Source organism: Sceloporus occidentalis, unplaced genomic scaffold, assembly GCF_023333645.1.
Source record: "Sceloporus occidentalis isolate IW3139 unplaced genomic scaffold, rSceOcc1.0.p SCAF_65, whole genome shotgun sequence".
Classification (NCBI taxonomy): domain Eukaryota; kingdom Metazoa; phylum Chordata; class Lepidosauria; order Squamata; family Phrynosomatidae; genus Sceloporus; species Sceloporus occidentalis.
This window is the reverse complement of record NW_028317045.1, coordinates 4168996-4186692: the sequence shown is the minus strand read 5'-3', so window position 1 is coordinate 4186692 and position 17697 is coordinate 4168996. Positions and strand designations below refer to the sequence as shown.

The 17697-nt window shown below is 37.9% G+C and overlaps 1 protein-coding gene across 5 annotated transcripts; it reads right to left on the bottom strand.

The window, feature by feature from the left end:
- Positions 1 to 5982: 5982 nt before the first annotated feature.
- On the bottom strand, positions 5983 to 16254 carry LOC149286978 (dual specificity protein phosphatase 4-like). 5 transcript variants are annotated; one of them, XM_089493562.1, is made up of 5 exons: positions 16179 to 16254; positions 15771 to 16091; positions 8155 to 8291; positions 7330 to 7549; positions 5983 to 6359 (listed from the first exon to the last, which is right to left on the bottom strand). In XM_089493562.1, the coding sequence occupies exons 1-5, from the start codon at positions 16252 to 16254 to the stop codon at positions 5983 to 5985; spliced, it is 1131 nt and encodes a 376-aa protein (XP_089349688.1). The 5 variants fall into 5 exon arrangements, with proteins under 5 accessions (XP_089349688.1, XP_089349690.1, XP_089349686.1 ...); XM_089493564.1 differs by having other exon boundaries at positions 15771 to 16085; positions 16182 to 16254; XM_089493560.1 differs by having other exon boundaries at positions 16140 to 16245.
- Between the last annotated feature and the right edge of the window lie 1443 nt (positions 16255 to 17697).

Below are 17697 nucleotides of genomic sequence, written 5' to 3'. Positions count from 1 at the left end.
AGATCCGGCTTAGTAATGTGCAGTGGTTTAAACAGACAGTTGAATGGGAGGTTTAAAACACTAGGTCATAGTGGTTCTTGCCAAACAAATAAAAGTATCCATTTGTGGTTAATCCTACAAGAAACTTGGAGGAGCCTACTGTCACACCTGAGTCTAGTAGAGTCCATGTGATGGAAAATTGATTTATTTCGCATTTAAGTATTTAATCGAGAGGGTGGTGGATAAGTGGAACAGCCTACGAGCATAAATGGTAGAAGCTAAGACAGTGAGAGAATTTAAACAGGCATGAGATAGTCTTGTTTTAGGCATAAAGAGATTGACTCTAAATCCTGATTAGGGTCAGAGACCCCAGTAAGCAAGTGGTTTTTTTTTTTGAGTAACTAATTGTACAAAAACTCAAAACGCAAAATTACTTTACATTAATATAAGGGGATGGACTTAGCCCACTCATGCAAAAGCCCACAAGCCTTCGCTGAAACGTCCTGTATATTTATAGATCATCCTGGAGAGCCAAAGAATCCTAAAATAATAACGTAGCTGGCCACAAGCTCCCCACTAATCTGAAATAATGAGAAATTTACATCCTTTATTTGGAATAAATGGCCAGACTAGATGCGCCAAGTGATTCTTATTTACGGTTAATTTCTATGTTTTTGAGACACGTGCAGATTCATTCCCATTGACATTAATGAGAGCTCTTTCCTGGTTCTCCCTGAAGGGAAAATCCAGACAGAATTCCCTCCCCCATGGGAGGGTCGGATCTTCGGATCAAACCCCGAAGGGAAAGACCCCTTTATGGATAGTGGTAAGGGGCCATAAGACTCCCTATACCTCCTCCAGCTAAATCAAGCTATCACTGCACTGCAGTGTCCAAAAACAAAGTGCCAAATCATAATCAAAAATCAAGTGGAGTTCAAAAGTTCAATTCATAGGCACACGTGAAAAACAGTGAATAAATAAATACCCAGCCATTTCTTGAAAGTAATTGCCCACTGTACAAGACAGCCTTTAGACTCAGGATCCATGTATAAAGTGGATATAGAGGCAAAGGTGATAATTGTTAGCCTTATTTGCATGTGCCTACCCAGAATCCCTTGTGGTTGTGGCAGCACCATGAGATTTCTTAGGGGAAAAACAAGTCTTCTGGCTTGTCTGGTGTCTATAGATGAGTGTTTAATAATACTTCTACTATGGGGGGGGCTGGTCTTGCTTAGTTGGGCAGATGCTAATCTAAAACACTGTTTAATTTAGGCCACATTCTAGAGAGCATTGAAGTCACTGTCCACTCGTCCTTTGGGTGGGAATGAGAGCCATCACTGGTAGAACCTAAATTCAGATATTTTGGCAGAAAAAAAATTAGAAATATAGGTTTATATCCATGTAATCCATAAAGTAAATGCAAAAATGCACATATGAAATTTTATACAAGTATTCGATTAGATTTTTTTAAATATATATCATACACCAAGCTGTTTTTTTTTTCTGAATATTTTTCACTTTATTTTTCTTCAAATTGTCTTTCAGGCAATAAATTAAAAACTTTACATATCAGAAAACGAAACTATATATACACACTTCATACAGCTGCCCTGTTTACAGGATAAAGGAAATAAAAATAATCACTTATAACAGGGTATTTACAATATAATATACAAACACACTATTGCATTGATTTTCGGACCTCACAATTCCAGTTATAAAGACTATTCTTCACATGTTCATCGTGTTCCAGTGAAGTTTCTTCTAGTAAAACATTTAATGAGTGCATATATAGACACCGGGAAAAAAAACATTACTTGCTTTGTGTCATGCTTTCAAATATCCTTTCATGAGTAGATGGATTTTGAGGCCTGGGGACATGAAGCATGTGCCCTGCATAACAAAGAGTGCTTTGAATGGGTTACAAGCAGAGCAAATGAACCAGAGGTTTAGCTCATACTTATCGGCTCTTGATGTCTATTGACAGATTTTTGGGATGCAGCTAACCTCTTTCCCAAAACCCCCTGTACTTGCCATGGCTTGGCTGGAAAACGCTACCCATGCTGCATACTGCACTTGGCGGTTACCTCACTAAGGCATGTGGACGGACTAGCCTTGCCAGTCACGCTCAAAAACAATTCAAAATGTGTAACTAGCTGGTCTCTCGCATGTGGTAAGGGATGTTTTATTGCTTAAATTATCATAATTGAGCTAGGTCATACTGCTTTGTATTGTCTAAAGTAACACTATAGTCCTTTGTTGGAGCACAGAGCTTTTTCAGTGGGACATTTTCGTGTAGAAAATTGCCGATTTCTCATGTAAAATGAGTTCGGTAGGTCATATGTAACTTAAAGGAGCACTCCAGCTTCCTTTTGTTTTAGGGTTGAAATGCATGTCCGAGACCATCTGCATTAACTTTGAGGCATTGGTGCAGGCATTGAATTCTTGTCTCAATTAACCCCTCCCCAGCTGCCTCTACTGAAAGTAGAGAGCATATTGTGGTATGCTTCTTGCACATGCTCAGTAGAATTCCTATTCTAAGCAAAGAGTAGCAGCAGGCAATCCAATGTATGCTGTCTGAATGCTAATGTGATTACCAGCTACTTCATCAGCAACTTTGATACGAGTGCTACTGAGCGTGTGCACAACATTAACATACTAATGCTTCCTGGTTTCAGTAGAAGAAGCCAAGGGAGGAGGAATATGACACAAGTCATATTTCATCTTATAAATAATATCTACACCAATCTCCATGCAATACAATGCATTATAGACTGTACAGCATGGAATCCAACTTGCATTAGAATGTTGGGTGCCCCCATTAACTTTATGGTTAAGGTATTAACAGGGTTATGTCCAAATATGCCTAGACACTATAATAGAGAATACATTTATCATAAGTGATAAAACATGGTACTGTCTGCAAGTAAAGTTCAAGACTTGGATAGTGCCAAATTGCCAACTTCTAAAATCAAGTGCCACCTGCTTTCATGTACCCACCTTCAAAAGACACTAAATATATATATAAATAAACTAATTATCATTATCGTTGTAGCGGTTTACATAAGTATTGAAAGCAATATATCCAGGGCCTTACCGAATACAAGGAATACATGAAATGAGGAGCGGATTTCAATACATAGAATAGAAATTACTAAGAAAGAAGCATTATTGCTTGATGCTCTACAAAAAGTGTTATATATATATTTTTTACAATACATATACTAGATTAAGCTGAGGTTAGGGGGTGATAATCATATCGAGATGTTATAACTATTTGCTCCCCTAAATTTCTCACATCAGTCGTTAGAGGCTCTATGAATGCAAAGCATTGGTTCACCATTAGCCTATAACGTTATTCCATGTACAAACACAAGATTTGTCAGACTGACTTGCTTATTAAACACTCCACATGTACTCACACCCCATGGGTAGCTATGAAATCCTGGAATATTCTAGCCCTTTGTAACCCTAAGCATGGAATTTTACAAAATTATATTTCCATCAGCATTATAATGCTTTTTTTTCCTTTTTAAATACAACTTCCAGTTGCTAACCAGTATAAAACCCCTAAACGTACCCTCTCTCTTCAGTATAATTAAACATGCTAAACGTACAATGGTTATGATGGTGTTTGCACTGAACCAAAACCAAGTTTCAAATAGGAATACATATTTGACTAATTGACAAATTGTGACCATGTCTGGTACCTAGTTAGAAACGCACTTATCTGGATAAAACAAACTAAAACGCTAAACTATTCTAAAAGGCTTTCATACCATCAGACAAACCAACAGTGCACAAGCATAGGATTGTTTCAACGCCCAATCTTTACTGTGGAGTGCTACCCTAAGTCTCCAACAAAGAGGTTTATAACCTGGGAGCTGGCAGGAAACGCGCTGTTTCAACTCTCGGACTTCACTTTATAAAGGGGCTTCTGTTCCAAGAATAGCCTGAATGTCCCTTAAAATCAGTAACATCTGTTTGGAAGTCACCTTACTGATTGATTAGGGGCTCAAATAGTTTTGGGATTCCAATTTAAGGCCAGAAGAGATTAATATAGCACTCATTCAGATACACAAACCCCAATCTCAACACAGTTGACCAGTCATGCTATATTTCATTCCATTATATCTTGAGACTATGTAGCTTGCACATTATGTATTTTAACCAATATTTTAAAAAAGGGGGCACTGCAAAATGTTATACAGTTCAATAGGATAAGGGTTTGGCTGTACATATTTTCTTTAAAACACACTATACGTTCCTCTTTTTCATACTTCATAATAGTTCAAAAACATGAATTATTTGCTCCCATAAATAGCTTGGCTAATCATGACTCGGGGGTCACCTGCACCCATCTGTAGTTCAAATCCATCCTTTTAACACTTTTGTTTGTGAAATGTAGCAAAGTTATTCCACAAATGGGTCTGGAATACATCCTTATACAGCATGTAGACTGGAGACATACTCCAGAAGGTTTTAGTTCCCATTTTGTAGCTTGGCTTGCAGATACAAGCCAGAGACAAATAATACAAGGAATCTGCATTCACAGGATACTAAAATAGCTTAAATATTTGGTAAGAAACACTGGCTTACATAACGGTCAAACAGGGTCCATAGAAATACACTTCTGCTTCTGCCCATCTACCCTCCTCCTCCTAGGGAGATCACATCATTGTAAAGAAAATAAAAAAAATCTCAAACTAACAGGGAAATCCACATCATTGAATATGTTCATGAAAACATGAAAAAAAGTTATTTTGCTTTCACTACATCATTGGATATACAAATAAATAAAATAGTTAAAAGTAGATTAGTGGATCATTGGTGGAAAGGACCACTCTAAAACCAATACACAAAAAAATCTAGAATAAGAAATACTGGCAGATTCAATACTAAATGTGCCCATCTGACCACACCTTGTTTTGTCTATAAATGCAAGAAAAAAGAAAAAAAAATAAAGTAATTTGTAGGAAAGGTAACAATATAGTGACTACCATACTACTGTAATCTGTAATTTCTATATTACCTTAATCCATAACATTAGGAAAGTTCACAGTTAAATTTAATCATGCTTGTACTAGAAACATTAACAAAATGGTATAATGTATGTTCCGCACAGTACTAGAACATGAGATGACATGAAGTCCTTTTCCTGCAATTTTATCTTTCAATTATGTTTAAAGGGAAATGATACCAAATATAAGTGTAGTATTTACCAACAGTATTTCTTAATAATTAGCAAAAATGCAAAATTCTCCATATTGACTACTAGCAGCCCATGAAGAAGATTTTGCAAAACATGTTATAATTATTTAGGTAAATAATAGATATTGCCTTTAGCAAGTTATCTAAATACATTTCAACAATATTAGCAAATTTTTTCCACGTAGAATATTACACCTACGCAAAATTATATTATATACTTCAAATACCAGCTCCCTCCATTTAATCCAAAAAGCACTGTACTTAACGCTTACATAACCCTTTCATTTTGTGCTCTTAATTTTTATGCAGAAATATTGTTGTAGAACTCAACTTATTGCATTATGATACTTTGGAGGACAGAACGTTCAAGGATAAAATGTCAGAAGTAACTGAAGATTAAAAGTTTAGGATAAAAAAAAAAAAATATAAAAAAACAGGAGGCACTTTGAGAAAATGTCAGTTTCCCCAAGCGTAATTTGCTTTCAACATAAAAAACAGCCCTAACGCCAAACACGGCTATTTACATATAAAATCATAACCAGGTAATTTTGACAAATTTGTGTCAAAGTATACAGCAATATAAAATTAAAGAATTTGGAATGGGGGGGCGGGAGCAGAAAAGTACATTTCAAATGTTCGGAGATAGAATAAAAACAAAAGAAAAAAACAAAATAAAAAATTATTGCTTTTTTTCCCACCCCTAATACAATTACTTAAGGGTTCGCAGTTAAGGTCTCTATTGAAGACTTTTGAGGTCTTATACAGTGGACCAAAGTCTGATTTTTTTTCTCTTTAGCAACTGGGCGAAGTTGTGATAGGACTATGGAGATAAGGAAGGCTGCTGGGGGCTGCTACAGAAACAGGAAAACTGAACACAAAAGGAGATGTTGGTGAAGAGGAAGCCTTGCTGCGCTCTCGCAAAGTAGCAGATGGACTAGCAGCTTCTGTAGCACACGTGGTGGTCAGGACCTGTGATTCAAACTGCAGAAGTTGTCCCATGAAGCTAAAGTTGGGGGAGATGACGCTTCTACGTTGCTTCACAAACTCAAAAGCTTCCTCCAGCTTGACTCTCTTCTTTTTCATCAAATAAGCCAAGCAGATGGTAGCAGAACGGGAAATACCAGCATGGCAGTGGACAAGGACACGCCCATTACTATCCTTAACCGAATCTTCAACCAGAAGAAAGGAAAGAGCAAGAGAAAATACACAAATAAGATTCAGTTCATTTACATTAATATTCGTGTTGCTAAAGCCACAGTTGAACAATATTCATATATTTAAGAAATCAGACATTCAGTTCCCAAGACTATCAGTGGGCTAGAAATGCATTTTAAAAGTATTTTATGCTGATGCAGAAGCTGCAGCTGTACTCCTCTGTGGTCAGATTATTCTTGCCATCAATTGGCTGCTTGAAGCAGCAATCGGTAGCAGGAAACAGCTCCTATTGAAATCAATGGGGGCACTTTATGCACATGCACACAGGTATCTGAATAGACCAACACCCGCAGAGGTCACAGAGCCAGAGCTGGCGGTAAGCACAGCTTACGTGCAGGGAGATCTATCCAGATGTTAAACAACTCCCCGGCACAGAAAATAGCTGAAGAATCCTCCCACGCATTTGCAAAAGGGACACAATAAAAATGTAAAGGGACCTCTCAGATGCATTTAAGTGCATATGATGACTGAAGTGCCCTTTAACTCTATACACTATAAAGCAAATATCTGGAGCTACAAAAGTGGTTGATTGATACAGCGTCAGACAACAATATAACACAAAAACTGCAAAAGGTTTAATACATTTAAGGTTTATCATGGCTTGGAGTGTGCTACTTCTGCCACTACTAGACCATGGTCCAACCCATACAACCTTACCCACTGCATGTTTTAAATAAGTAAATAAGAATAACCGTGATAGCACAATTTACCCCTGGCTCAACTTAAATTGGATCGCTTCATAAATTAATTTAGTAAAACAGGGAAATCAAGTAAAGCTAGAAAGAGGAATGAGCCCAATCAGACATATGTTGGCAAAATCAGTCCAGTTTAATATAATTCAATTTAGGTACACTCCTGTATCACAACTAATTACTGAAATCCTGTTCCAGCTATATGTCTAAAATTTACCATTTTGTAACTTACCAATGTACTCTATTGCTTCCATAAACCAGGAGCTGATGTCAGCTTTGTGGTTATCTTCCACTGGTATGCATTTATACTGATAATGTCCTTCAAAATGGTTTGGACAATCGGACGATACGTTAAGTAAGGCGGTGATCCCTAAGGCATCCAACATATCTTTTCTGGCTGCATGATAAGCACTTCCAAGGTACAAGAAAGGAAGGATCTCGACCGGGCCACCCTATTTCAGAAGGAAACACATAACAATTCTTCTTCAAAATGGAGGAAACACAACTGATATGAAAGGACATCAGCCAAGCTACTCAAACATAATGGAGCAGAATACGTTGAATACTTTAACTCTGCATTTTTACATTTAACTATTAAAAGTCAACAAGCATAACACTTGTGGAATATGATGGCGCTATATAAAAGAATAACATCTTATTGCTTAACACAAAAGTGTGAATAAAGTGGTAAAATAATGGTTATGAATTAAATAAATTTGACATTACAAAAAATTCTACATGTACATGCACAATATTTTCACTTTCAGCTCCAAAATACATAATAACTCAACAAAAATGAATTGTTCATGCTGCGACTCGATCAACTGGTACATATACCAGTCTTCGTTCTCAGTACATAGCTTGGGGGAAAGTGGAAAAATGTATATGGAGGAACACAACGAAAATTTTAAGGGACATATCACGATAGCTGGAGTGTCCCTTTAGGTAAAATACAGCAAAAAAGCATATTGCTAGATGACAGCATTATGGTTAAAAAAAAAAAAAAAAACAGGATTATATGTATATATTTTTTTCTTATAGATTACTGAAAGCTCACCTGATCATGGAGGGGTGTTGCACACGAGCCACAACCAATCTCAGCTCGTTCCAAGCTGGCTGGCAAGGAAATACTGTTTATAGATTTGGTTTTCGCACAAAATTCTGGGTATTCTGAATGAAATCTTTCATAGCCCCCTAAACAAAAGGAAGAGTGTATGATAAGGAATTGGGAAAACAAACACTGCTCAAAAAATATTGCACGACCACAATAAATTATATTATATCTATCACAATCATATTTCACAGTACTATACAATGGGGACACAGGACATAATATAGTATATCAGTGTACAGTAACAGAAGCAAATTGTGTTCAAATAAGCTTACAATGTATAAATTTATATTAGAGAGGAGACACACAGTCTTGCAGTAAACAATATAATGTTTGGCGGGGATTTATTTGGACAACCATAAACGTGACTAGTAGTCAGCTCAGTGTTTGAGCAGGGAAAGTCGACCAAAATATTCCATGACTAACCTTAAATATCATCAGAATATTCTGTGATACTCGCAGGGCTGCAAAGAACCCTGCAGTTTTTGTTTTATGCTGTTGTTCATGCCATGGCATCAACTTACAGCATTTGCAGTGCCGGCCATTTTTTAAGAAATGGAGTTAAAAAAGGATACCCCAGCTATCGTATGCACTTAAATGATAGCTTGGAGGTCCTGTTAAATTTCAGCTGAGTCTCTTTTAAAATACATGTTTCAGAAGAATCCCCCCAAATGCATTTGCCCCTTTGCCCACACCCAAGCTTTTCTCTGTGCAGGAGACACGTTTGGCAAAAAGCATCTCTTTGCATGTGATAATCCAGTCAGCTCCTGCTCTGCAAATGCTTCAGACAAGGGTATATACAGACCCCCCCCTTTACATCAGCATGAAGCCCTCCCCTATTGATTTCAAGCAGCCAATCAGTAGCAAGAATTGTTGTACAACGGAGGACAGCTGCAGCTTCTACCTCAAGTAGATTTTATATACACATTTCACAAAACTGCCCCAAGACCCTCCGAGTGGCCTTGAGTGCATCCAAAAGTGCAAAAATCCAAACACATGCATGTTAATGGCTGTTTATCCTGTGAAACCCATATCGCATCGTTTGCAAAGTGTGAAGACTATAGATCCAAAATGGAATGTCTCAGTGAGTGCCATCATACAACGTGTCTTATGTATGTTGTGTTCCCCCACATTCAAAAATGGTTACGTTGACGTACTGGATCTACCAGCTTCCCATGGCAAACAATGAGAGGTTGTAGGTTAAGCATTTTATAATTTACCCACCTAACTAGAACACCAGCTTAAAATAATAATTGGTGCTGCTGCTACTACTATTATTAAAAAAAATGGAGAACATGAAGTACTCTAGGACAATTATTATTTTCAAGACTCCAATATCATCAATGAATCCGAGAGATTTTGTAGCGCCTGAGCAAAGAGCAATGTTCCTATTTACTGGGGGGGGGCATAATTACAAATTAATAGAATGCTGGGGGGATTTCTATATAGAAAACATTTGTATCGCGTTTCAATGTCTGTCACCTTTAACATGGCAGAATTGAAATTATATAAATAATACGCAACTTTATTATCTCTAATTGCAAACAAATAACCGTGTATACGCTTGTAAATGTACCATAAGCAAAATATGAGTGGGAGGCAAGATTAACACCTGACTTACTACTGGGAACAGGGGCTGAGGAAGGAAGCAGAACAGCTGCTATGCTTTAATTTCCCCAGGGTTGCTCAGAATTTTCTGAATGGACCCAGGTTGCCACTGCATCCAATGATATCCCTCCCACGTCCATTAATTATCATCAGCAGATCGTGCAGCACGAAGCCTATGTGACTATCTGATCCATATCACTCGAGTGATTCATAGTTTCGCCCACGGGTTTGTCACAAATATAAGCGAATACACAATTCAAAGAGAAATAGATCCATATAGCAGGCTACCATAGGAACCAAAATTACAATCTATAACATAAGAGAGTTAGTGATCTTTTCATAACATTAGAGAGAGAACAAACACGGGCAGCTGGACTGGCATATCAAGTTTGTACCCAAACGATGGAAAGATGTATTTTATTAGCTAAATAACTAAATTGTATATTATATATATATTTTACATTAAAAAAAAAGAGACTAAGATCTATTAAAGCCAATTGAGGTTTTCTGATAGATTTTGCATAGTCACAATTCTCAGATTTCTCTCATCAGCTGGTTTACTAGAACACAGAAACACAGAAAAAAGTATCCTATTAATTAAAAATATTAAGCAATATTGTGCAATGACCACAGCTACCAGAGTTATAGTGTATTATAATAAATGATAGCTAAACGTAGCTGGCTTAATCAATACAATATACAGATACGGCTCTTTATATATTTGCAAAAGTTGGGCAAAAAATAAAATGATCATAATATTTGAGTATGAAAATAGATTAAAATGCATTCACACAATTTGGTTTTAGCGTGAAACACTTGGTTACGCTGAATTTGGAGATTCCTATAATCATCATATAATGTACACATTTAAAATGTCTAGTGAAGGGCAAAAGGTCCACGAATTGTTTTCTTTCAGCAATGCCAAAATGTTGCAATCCCAACAACAGCTGACGACTCAGATGGCCAAACAAAAAAAGATGCAATAGACAACAATGAAGGCTATATAATTACCGCAGTTTACAAGATAAAAACAGCCATGAAATGCCTGTTTTTACATTGTGCCAGTTTAATTGAAAAACTGAAGTATCAATGTATACCGAATAAAAGAAAGAAAACCCAAATCACGTCCAGAGATGCTGAAACCAAATACACAGAGTCCTTAATCTCTGTTTGGTTAATCTATGGGAATGAATGGAATGTGCAAGGGGGAAAAGGCAAGTACTGGGAGAGGATGCAATAGTAACAAAGGCAGGTTCTCTATGACACCCCTGCTATTAATGGCATCAGTAAATTCTCTAAAGGCAAGGCGATTACGAAACCAGGCTGTGATATTTTGGAGATTACAGATATAGACAACAGTGTATTATTAATACGAATGGGATTCCATGTAGAACTAATTATATATATATATATATATATATATATATATGTGTCAAAAAATAGAGTATTGCAGAGTATGCGGTGATACCTTTTTTTATTGGACTAACATAATATTTAAAAGACAAGATTTCGAGAGTTATCCTTCCTTCTTCAGGTCCGAAGCAATACTAATCAACATGATAGAGGTTACAACTTAAAACAAGTATATATCTACAGTAATATTAAAGCATTCAATTAATACACTAGACTTTTTTTTTTTTTACGAGGTGTAGGGTGTACTATTAGCGCAATGTTTACTGGTTATTTCAGTACAGTTCATTTTATGTATGTTAATACATAGATGTACATAACGGAAGCTGTCAAAACCAAAAAAAGAGAAGAAAATGGGGGAGGGGCGTATTCTCCGTTTGTCTGCAGCCTACACAGAACAATGAAAACCTTCATTCATAATCGTAGCAAGCTCTCTTTGCAAGGCTAACGCTTTGAAGAAAAGAAATCCCTGTGCAGCTAACGGCAAACTAAATCCCTGTGTATAGCAATATCATATTTTGTCATTTAAATGAAATACGACCATCCAGTATCCCTGAGGTTGCAGCAATGTCTTCTCTTTAAATACATTAAAGTAAAAAATATAATATATATATATACACACACACACACACCCCTTTAGATCGTAACCCAAATCTTAGCGGGCCTCTCATAAGCCCACCATTCTTGCCAGGAACTGCCACGAGGCTAGATGGTAAGCTCACAGGCACGGTTCTCAACTCCTGTTGTGTCTGTGTGTGTAAATCTACATTTGTTGTGTATGTGTTGAATCACCCCATTTAAATTATTATCTTTTATTTATATAGCGCCAACAATTTACGCAGTGCTTCTTACAATACATATATTCAAGGGGTATCACAAGACGAGAATTGACAGAAAGACAAACCGATACATTAGGTGGAGAGAGCACTGCTCATAAGCTTACAATCTTGAGATTGTACAGCACTGCGTAATATGTTGGCGCTTAATAAAGGATAATTATAATCCTTAACGGCTGTTAACCCACTGAGGAAGTTATAGCTTTAGAGCGGTGACCTGAATGTGCCTCTCTTTGTCCATATGTGATTTTTTTTTTCCATTGAGATCTATCTGGTAAATCGTCAGGGTTTCTCCCCATTGTGAGGGATTCATTAATTTAAGTGTCTTTTCATCATAGCAGAATGACGGGGTTAATGGCTGTTAGCACTCATTTGCAGAAAACAAAAGATCATACATTACAAGTCCACAATGTAAAATTACAAAACTCAAAAGTGAAATCTAAAACCCCTTAGCCAACCAAATGGCGAGTAAGGTTCACAGACGTATTAAGTTCATCTACACTTGCAAAATCATGAATGGAGAATGTTGACGGTCATTGAGAAATCACAACTGCAAGCGGTTGGTTTTCAATAAAAAGAACAGTGATAAGCTTCCAGAATGGCTTCGGTGCCAATCGCTACAGAAGAAATACACATTTTAATTGTAAATGCACAATTCTGAAAAATCTGATCATCTCCCAGAAGAAGGGGTGCAAAAAAACTGGATTTCTCATACAGAGAATTTGGTTTTCTTAAATCAGATAAAGAAATGTTATTTGGTGTCTGAACGGATATCCTATGTGTCACGGTTTCTGTTCTAATAACGTTACTCTATCAGACAAAAAAATAAGAGCTCTGTCAAAATTGCCTTGTTAAAAACAGTGTAATTACAATGCATATATTTAGAGAAATAGTTAATAGACCCGACAGGGATGCTCTACGTCCCAAGGTTTTCTGCACTTTTGTGAATAATACTAGAGAGGTACCAGTAAGGGTCGTGGTCTTGGATTAACGATTATCAGCCATCTTAAAAGTAGAAGCCTGGCTGTCAAACCTCACACATGCCTGGCACTGCAAAAACTATCTTATCACCCCATTGTTGTAAACCGTGACAGCTTCTGTGCAATGTATGTGGCACTATTTTTTTTTTTTTAAATGTGCATTTAAGTGGAAGGGACGGATTTACCTCCCATGCCAATATATGGCCGACCACAACTAGGCTTATCTACATTATTTTCTTATAACAGTCACCATTCTGTAACGCCTAGATACTAAAAATAGCTTCTATTCTCTGCTCCTGTAAGAGGAGCCATACACGCACCTTATTAAATATAAATGTCTACGATATCTCAAGACGCCAGGAACACTAGACAGCGATCGGAGAGGCAAATCTGCTTTCCATACAATTATCTGCACAGTGTATAGAAGGGCAGAAGCAGGTCTACCTAGGATCATTTTAAAAGGCGCAAGCATGCCTATTTTCTTTTCAGGGTTCAGTGAAGCAAAATATTGCCCTTACGAAATCTGAGAAGCATTTCATAGTAAATATAGCTGGGAGAGCCATCACACTAAATACATATCTGACTCTCGAAAAGAGGAGAGTACAAGCAGGAGCAGCCGGGATTTTTCCTTTTATTGCGATCTTATCACTGGGTCATCTTGTGCAACGCGCAGGCTTGCACACATCTCTAATTGGGAAACGTTGCCGTTACATACCCAGGGGCTACTTTCTGTTGCCAGCCCATAGGAGTATGCCCACAAATGCTCATCACTTCTTTCCCCTTATGGCAATGATCGGGTGGCCTAGACTGGACAGGCTATTATGCCAGGATCATCAAAGAGGAAGATCTCACAGCAAAGTCTAGAATTTCTAACAGAATCACTATATACTTTGGTATAGGAAGGGGTAAAATTAAATGCAAGGCTTTGGCCATTCACATGTTCCAAACCTCCTCAATGTCACGTTTCTTGAGATATGTCTTATTTTCTACCTTAATGCCCAGTGATGTAAACTTTAGTTTGCTTCATTCTACCTGCTTCACTGCAGTCGTCCCTGAAATTCAATGTTTCACTGCATGGTTACTTATGTGGTGGCCGGCCCCGACATCATCATGTGTCTGCAACACGCTTGCAGGTGTATAGGGGTTCTCAATGCACTTAATCCTTTGATTGGATTCGGTGTTCATGACACTAATGATGGAGGAGTTATGATACTCTGCATACTATTCTTCATGGAAACAATAACCAGATACAGAATTAAGGGGATATATATAGGTTTTTTGTTTTTTTAAATGACAGCCACGGTGTTCCTTTAAAAATAAAAGAGCAGCAGAGAGGAAACGTAAATTCATTTTCCTTTATTTTAAATACTTTCAAAACTATCATTTAGTGTGTTAAAAATTTAACACAACATATAAACAGTATTTTGCTATCTTGATTAGTGTGATGGAGGTGTTACCTTACTTAGATATAAGCGGAGGGGATTGGTAAAGAGAAAAAATTAAAAGGTGATTTTTTTTGCACTATTGTGCTCCATGGGTAAACAGTGAATCGCTATAAAACATTAACATTTCCCTATGGTGGTTTTTTTTTTTTTTTTATATATAATAAAACAAACACATTACTCATGTTTATATATTTGTATATTCTGCTTAACAGAATTGTAAGCGGTAATTAAAACGTAATATGTAATTATCAGTAAAATAATTGTATTTGCCATTAAGTACTTCACAATGTATTATTATATATTACTCCTGGAAAAATGATCCTAAAGGCAAAATTAGTTATAGTAAATATATTGAGAGATGTGTTTGGGTATAAAATAATGTTTAAACCGAACAGAAAATACTATCTACTGGTACATGTACTATCTCTCCAAAATTCTGATTTGGGGGAATTTTATAAACCCTTTGTTACAAATACGCATATCAGTAGGTGCACCAGCCACACATTACCGATATTATGTATCACCAAAATATTAAATCAGTAAATACAGCTGCTGCAACAAAAAAACCCCCAAAAAAAACCAAAACAACAACAAAAACCCAACAATATGGTCAATGACAGTAAGAAGACTTGGGGGATTACTGCACAATTCATTTACACCAAAAATACAATTCTGACTGCTCGAAAAATATATTAGGAAAATTCACCACAAATTGTAAAAAAAAAAATTATGTCACTATATAGTAAATATTTAGCACCAATAGAAAAAAAATACACCAAACAGAGGAATATTCCTCTGGGCCTCAGTAGGTATTTTTACACTTTTCTCCATAGACTATCATTCTATTTAATTACACATAGCTCAGGACTATGCTATGTGTTCTTCCACGGTTTAAGGTTACCATATGGTGACGGTTAAGACGAATTAATATTAAAGCTTGGGGAATAAATATATTCTATCACCTCACTAATAATCACACTTGCCACAAATTGGACCGTGCAGTTAAGTACAAAGCATGATCGCCAGTTGTATTATTTCTTTTACTGGAGTGCAAGATACTGGACCTGAATGCAAAGCATGATCACCAATATTGTTAGTGAACATAGTGTGCAAGACACTGGACAGTACACCTGAATGCAAAGCACGATCACCTATATTGTTAGTGAACACAGTACAATACACTGGACAGTCCACCTGAATGCAAAGCCCGATCACTAGTATTGTTTGTGAATATAGTGCAATACACTGGACAGTGACTGTGGGGTTGGGGTATCACAAAGTACCTTTCAATAAGCAAATGTCAGTGCTGTCGGTGTCCTTGCGCAGAGCTTGCACCACCAGGGACACCGTGCTGTCTTCCCGCAGGGACTCTGCTCTGGAGCTCCTCTCATCATACACTATAATGGCCGAGTAGAGCCCGGAGCGCAGCCGGGTCAGCACCTCCTCTTCTTCCTTGCTCCCGGCCGGTAGGATCTGCTCCAGGCTGACCGAGCCCTTGGCCCTACGTCTCACTATGGTGTTACAGCGCACGTTGACAGAGCCTTGGATGAACCCGGCGCTGTGCGCTAAGAAAGGTCTGCAATCTAAGAGCAGGCAAGTGCCCCCTACACCCACACTCCCCGTGCTGCTACTACTACAGTTACTAGAGGAGCCTGGGGGGTGCGAGTGATTGTTCGCACTGCCAGTCCTGCTGTGCATTCCTTCCCTCTTCAGCAACCTCTTCAACACGCTGCAATCCATCTCCCTCAGCTCATCCATGGTTAGCATTCTATTGTGTGGGCAATTAAATCCGGTAGCTCCGTGTTGTGATGCACTAAGATGAGGGCAAATGCGAAGCGAGCCTTGTGCTCTCTGCTTGTATTGTGGTTTGGGGGTGGGAGGGAGATTAACAGACTCTCTCCCCGACGCGTTGTCTGCAACCCAAAACGATGAATGCGAGACATCGGAGGCACATTGCCGCTATCTCCGCCCTTCAGTTGTGACGGCTCTCCGTGGCTTTGTTGCTGCGTGTTTTTTTCAGGAGGGAAAGAGGGAGGGAAAGAAAGAAAGATTGAATAGGAAAGGTGGGGGAGGGGAGACGAGTGTGTAAGGAGGTTGAACCTTAACCCTTTACACGCTATCCTGTTCACTGCTCTTTTATGGTTACGGCTCTATCCCTTGGTTATATATGTATTAATCATACGACACTACTAATTCCTAGGTTGTATATCTGTGAGTGTAGAAACTCGTGTTGTGTACGCCCGTTAATTGCGTGTACGCTTTGTCCATAACAGGATAAGAAAAACCCGGTGCTTGTCTAATTTCGTTTATTGTATTTGGGTTAAAGCGCCTTTTTGTCGATATTCTTCGTAACGATTCGCTTGTTTTACTGAATGGAGGAGGCGGGGGGGGTCGGCGTAAAGGAGCGTTACGTCACAATGAGAGGCAGAGCAGGAGCGTGCCATTCGAGTCGAAGACACTCATTCATAAAAAAAAAAAACAGCGTTCGCTCAGGGTTAGGCGCGAGCTATGTGGCGGGAGGCGGAGACTTGTGAATGGAGGAACAGGAGCTCGCAGTAGCTTCCTGCCGTCACATGTACCTTGGGTTACGTTGCTGTTGCCATTCACAGAAGCTGAAACAAAAGACGCCAAAGGGAATGTGATAGGATCTTAACGCTGACTTATAGGTTTACACTGTGGGGAGTAACGCATATATTACGGCCCTCTGCAAAACAAACACCATCAGTATGATGACAATGATTTCATTCGTATCAAGCTAACACTGCCTTTAGATATGACATTGTTAGATTAAAATAGGTTAAACTAGATGTGTTGTGTGGCCCTTATCTGTCGTCAGTTCCTATGTAATTATATTTAAGTGATAATCTGTGAATGTGCTGCAGTTGTGTTAATGAGGTTTGTTGGGATTGGTTACCCTGAATGATTGATTGTACCTTTAATTAGTTGTCCTTTTAACAGCTTTTGTAATGGGGTTATTGTAGCAATGAGAATGTATTAGTTTCACAAAAGGGTTTATTGATTACTTGGTGCGATTCAGAAAGAAAGAGAGTGTTTTAAAAAAAATAATATTTCACCATTCAAATACCAGTTTTATCACTTCTTTTTGTAGGAAAGTTAAGTTTCGATCTGGTTTAACATCTTCACTATGTTCACCGGTGTGGTTGGAAGATTTATGTCATGTACTATGCACTAAACTATCAAAGGAAGGTC

Excerpts from the sequence above, each read along its gene's own strand:
- LOC149286978 (XM_089493559.1), bottom strand. The coding sequence starts at position 16,254 with ATGCTAACCATGGATGAGCTGAGGGAGATGGATTGCAGCGTGTTGAAG. Across the intron at positions 8,292-15,770 it reads TGACATTTGCTTATTGAAAG|GGGGCTATGAAAGATTTCAT; the intron begins GTACTTTGTGAT and ends CCTTTTGTTTAG. Across the intron at positions 6,360-7,329 it reads GGAAGCAATAGAGTACATTG|ATTCGGTTAAGGATAGTAAT; the intron begins GTAAGTTACAAA and ends TTCTGGTTGAAG.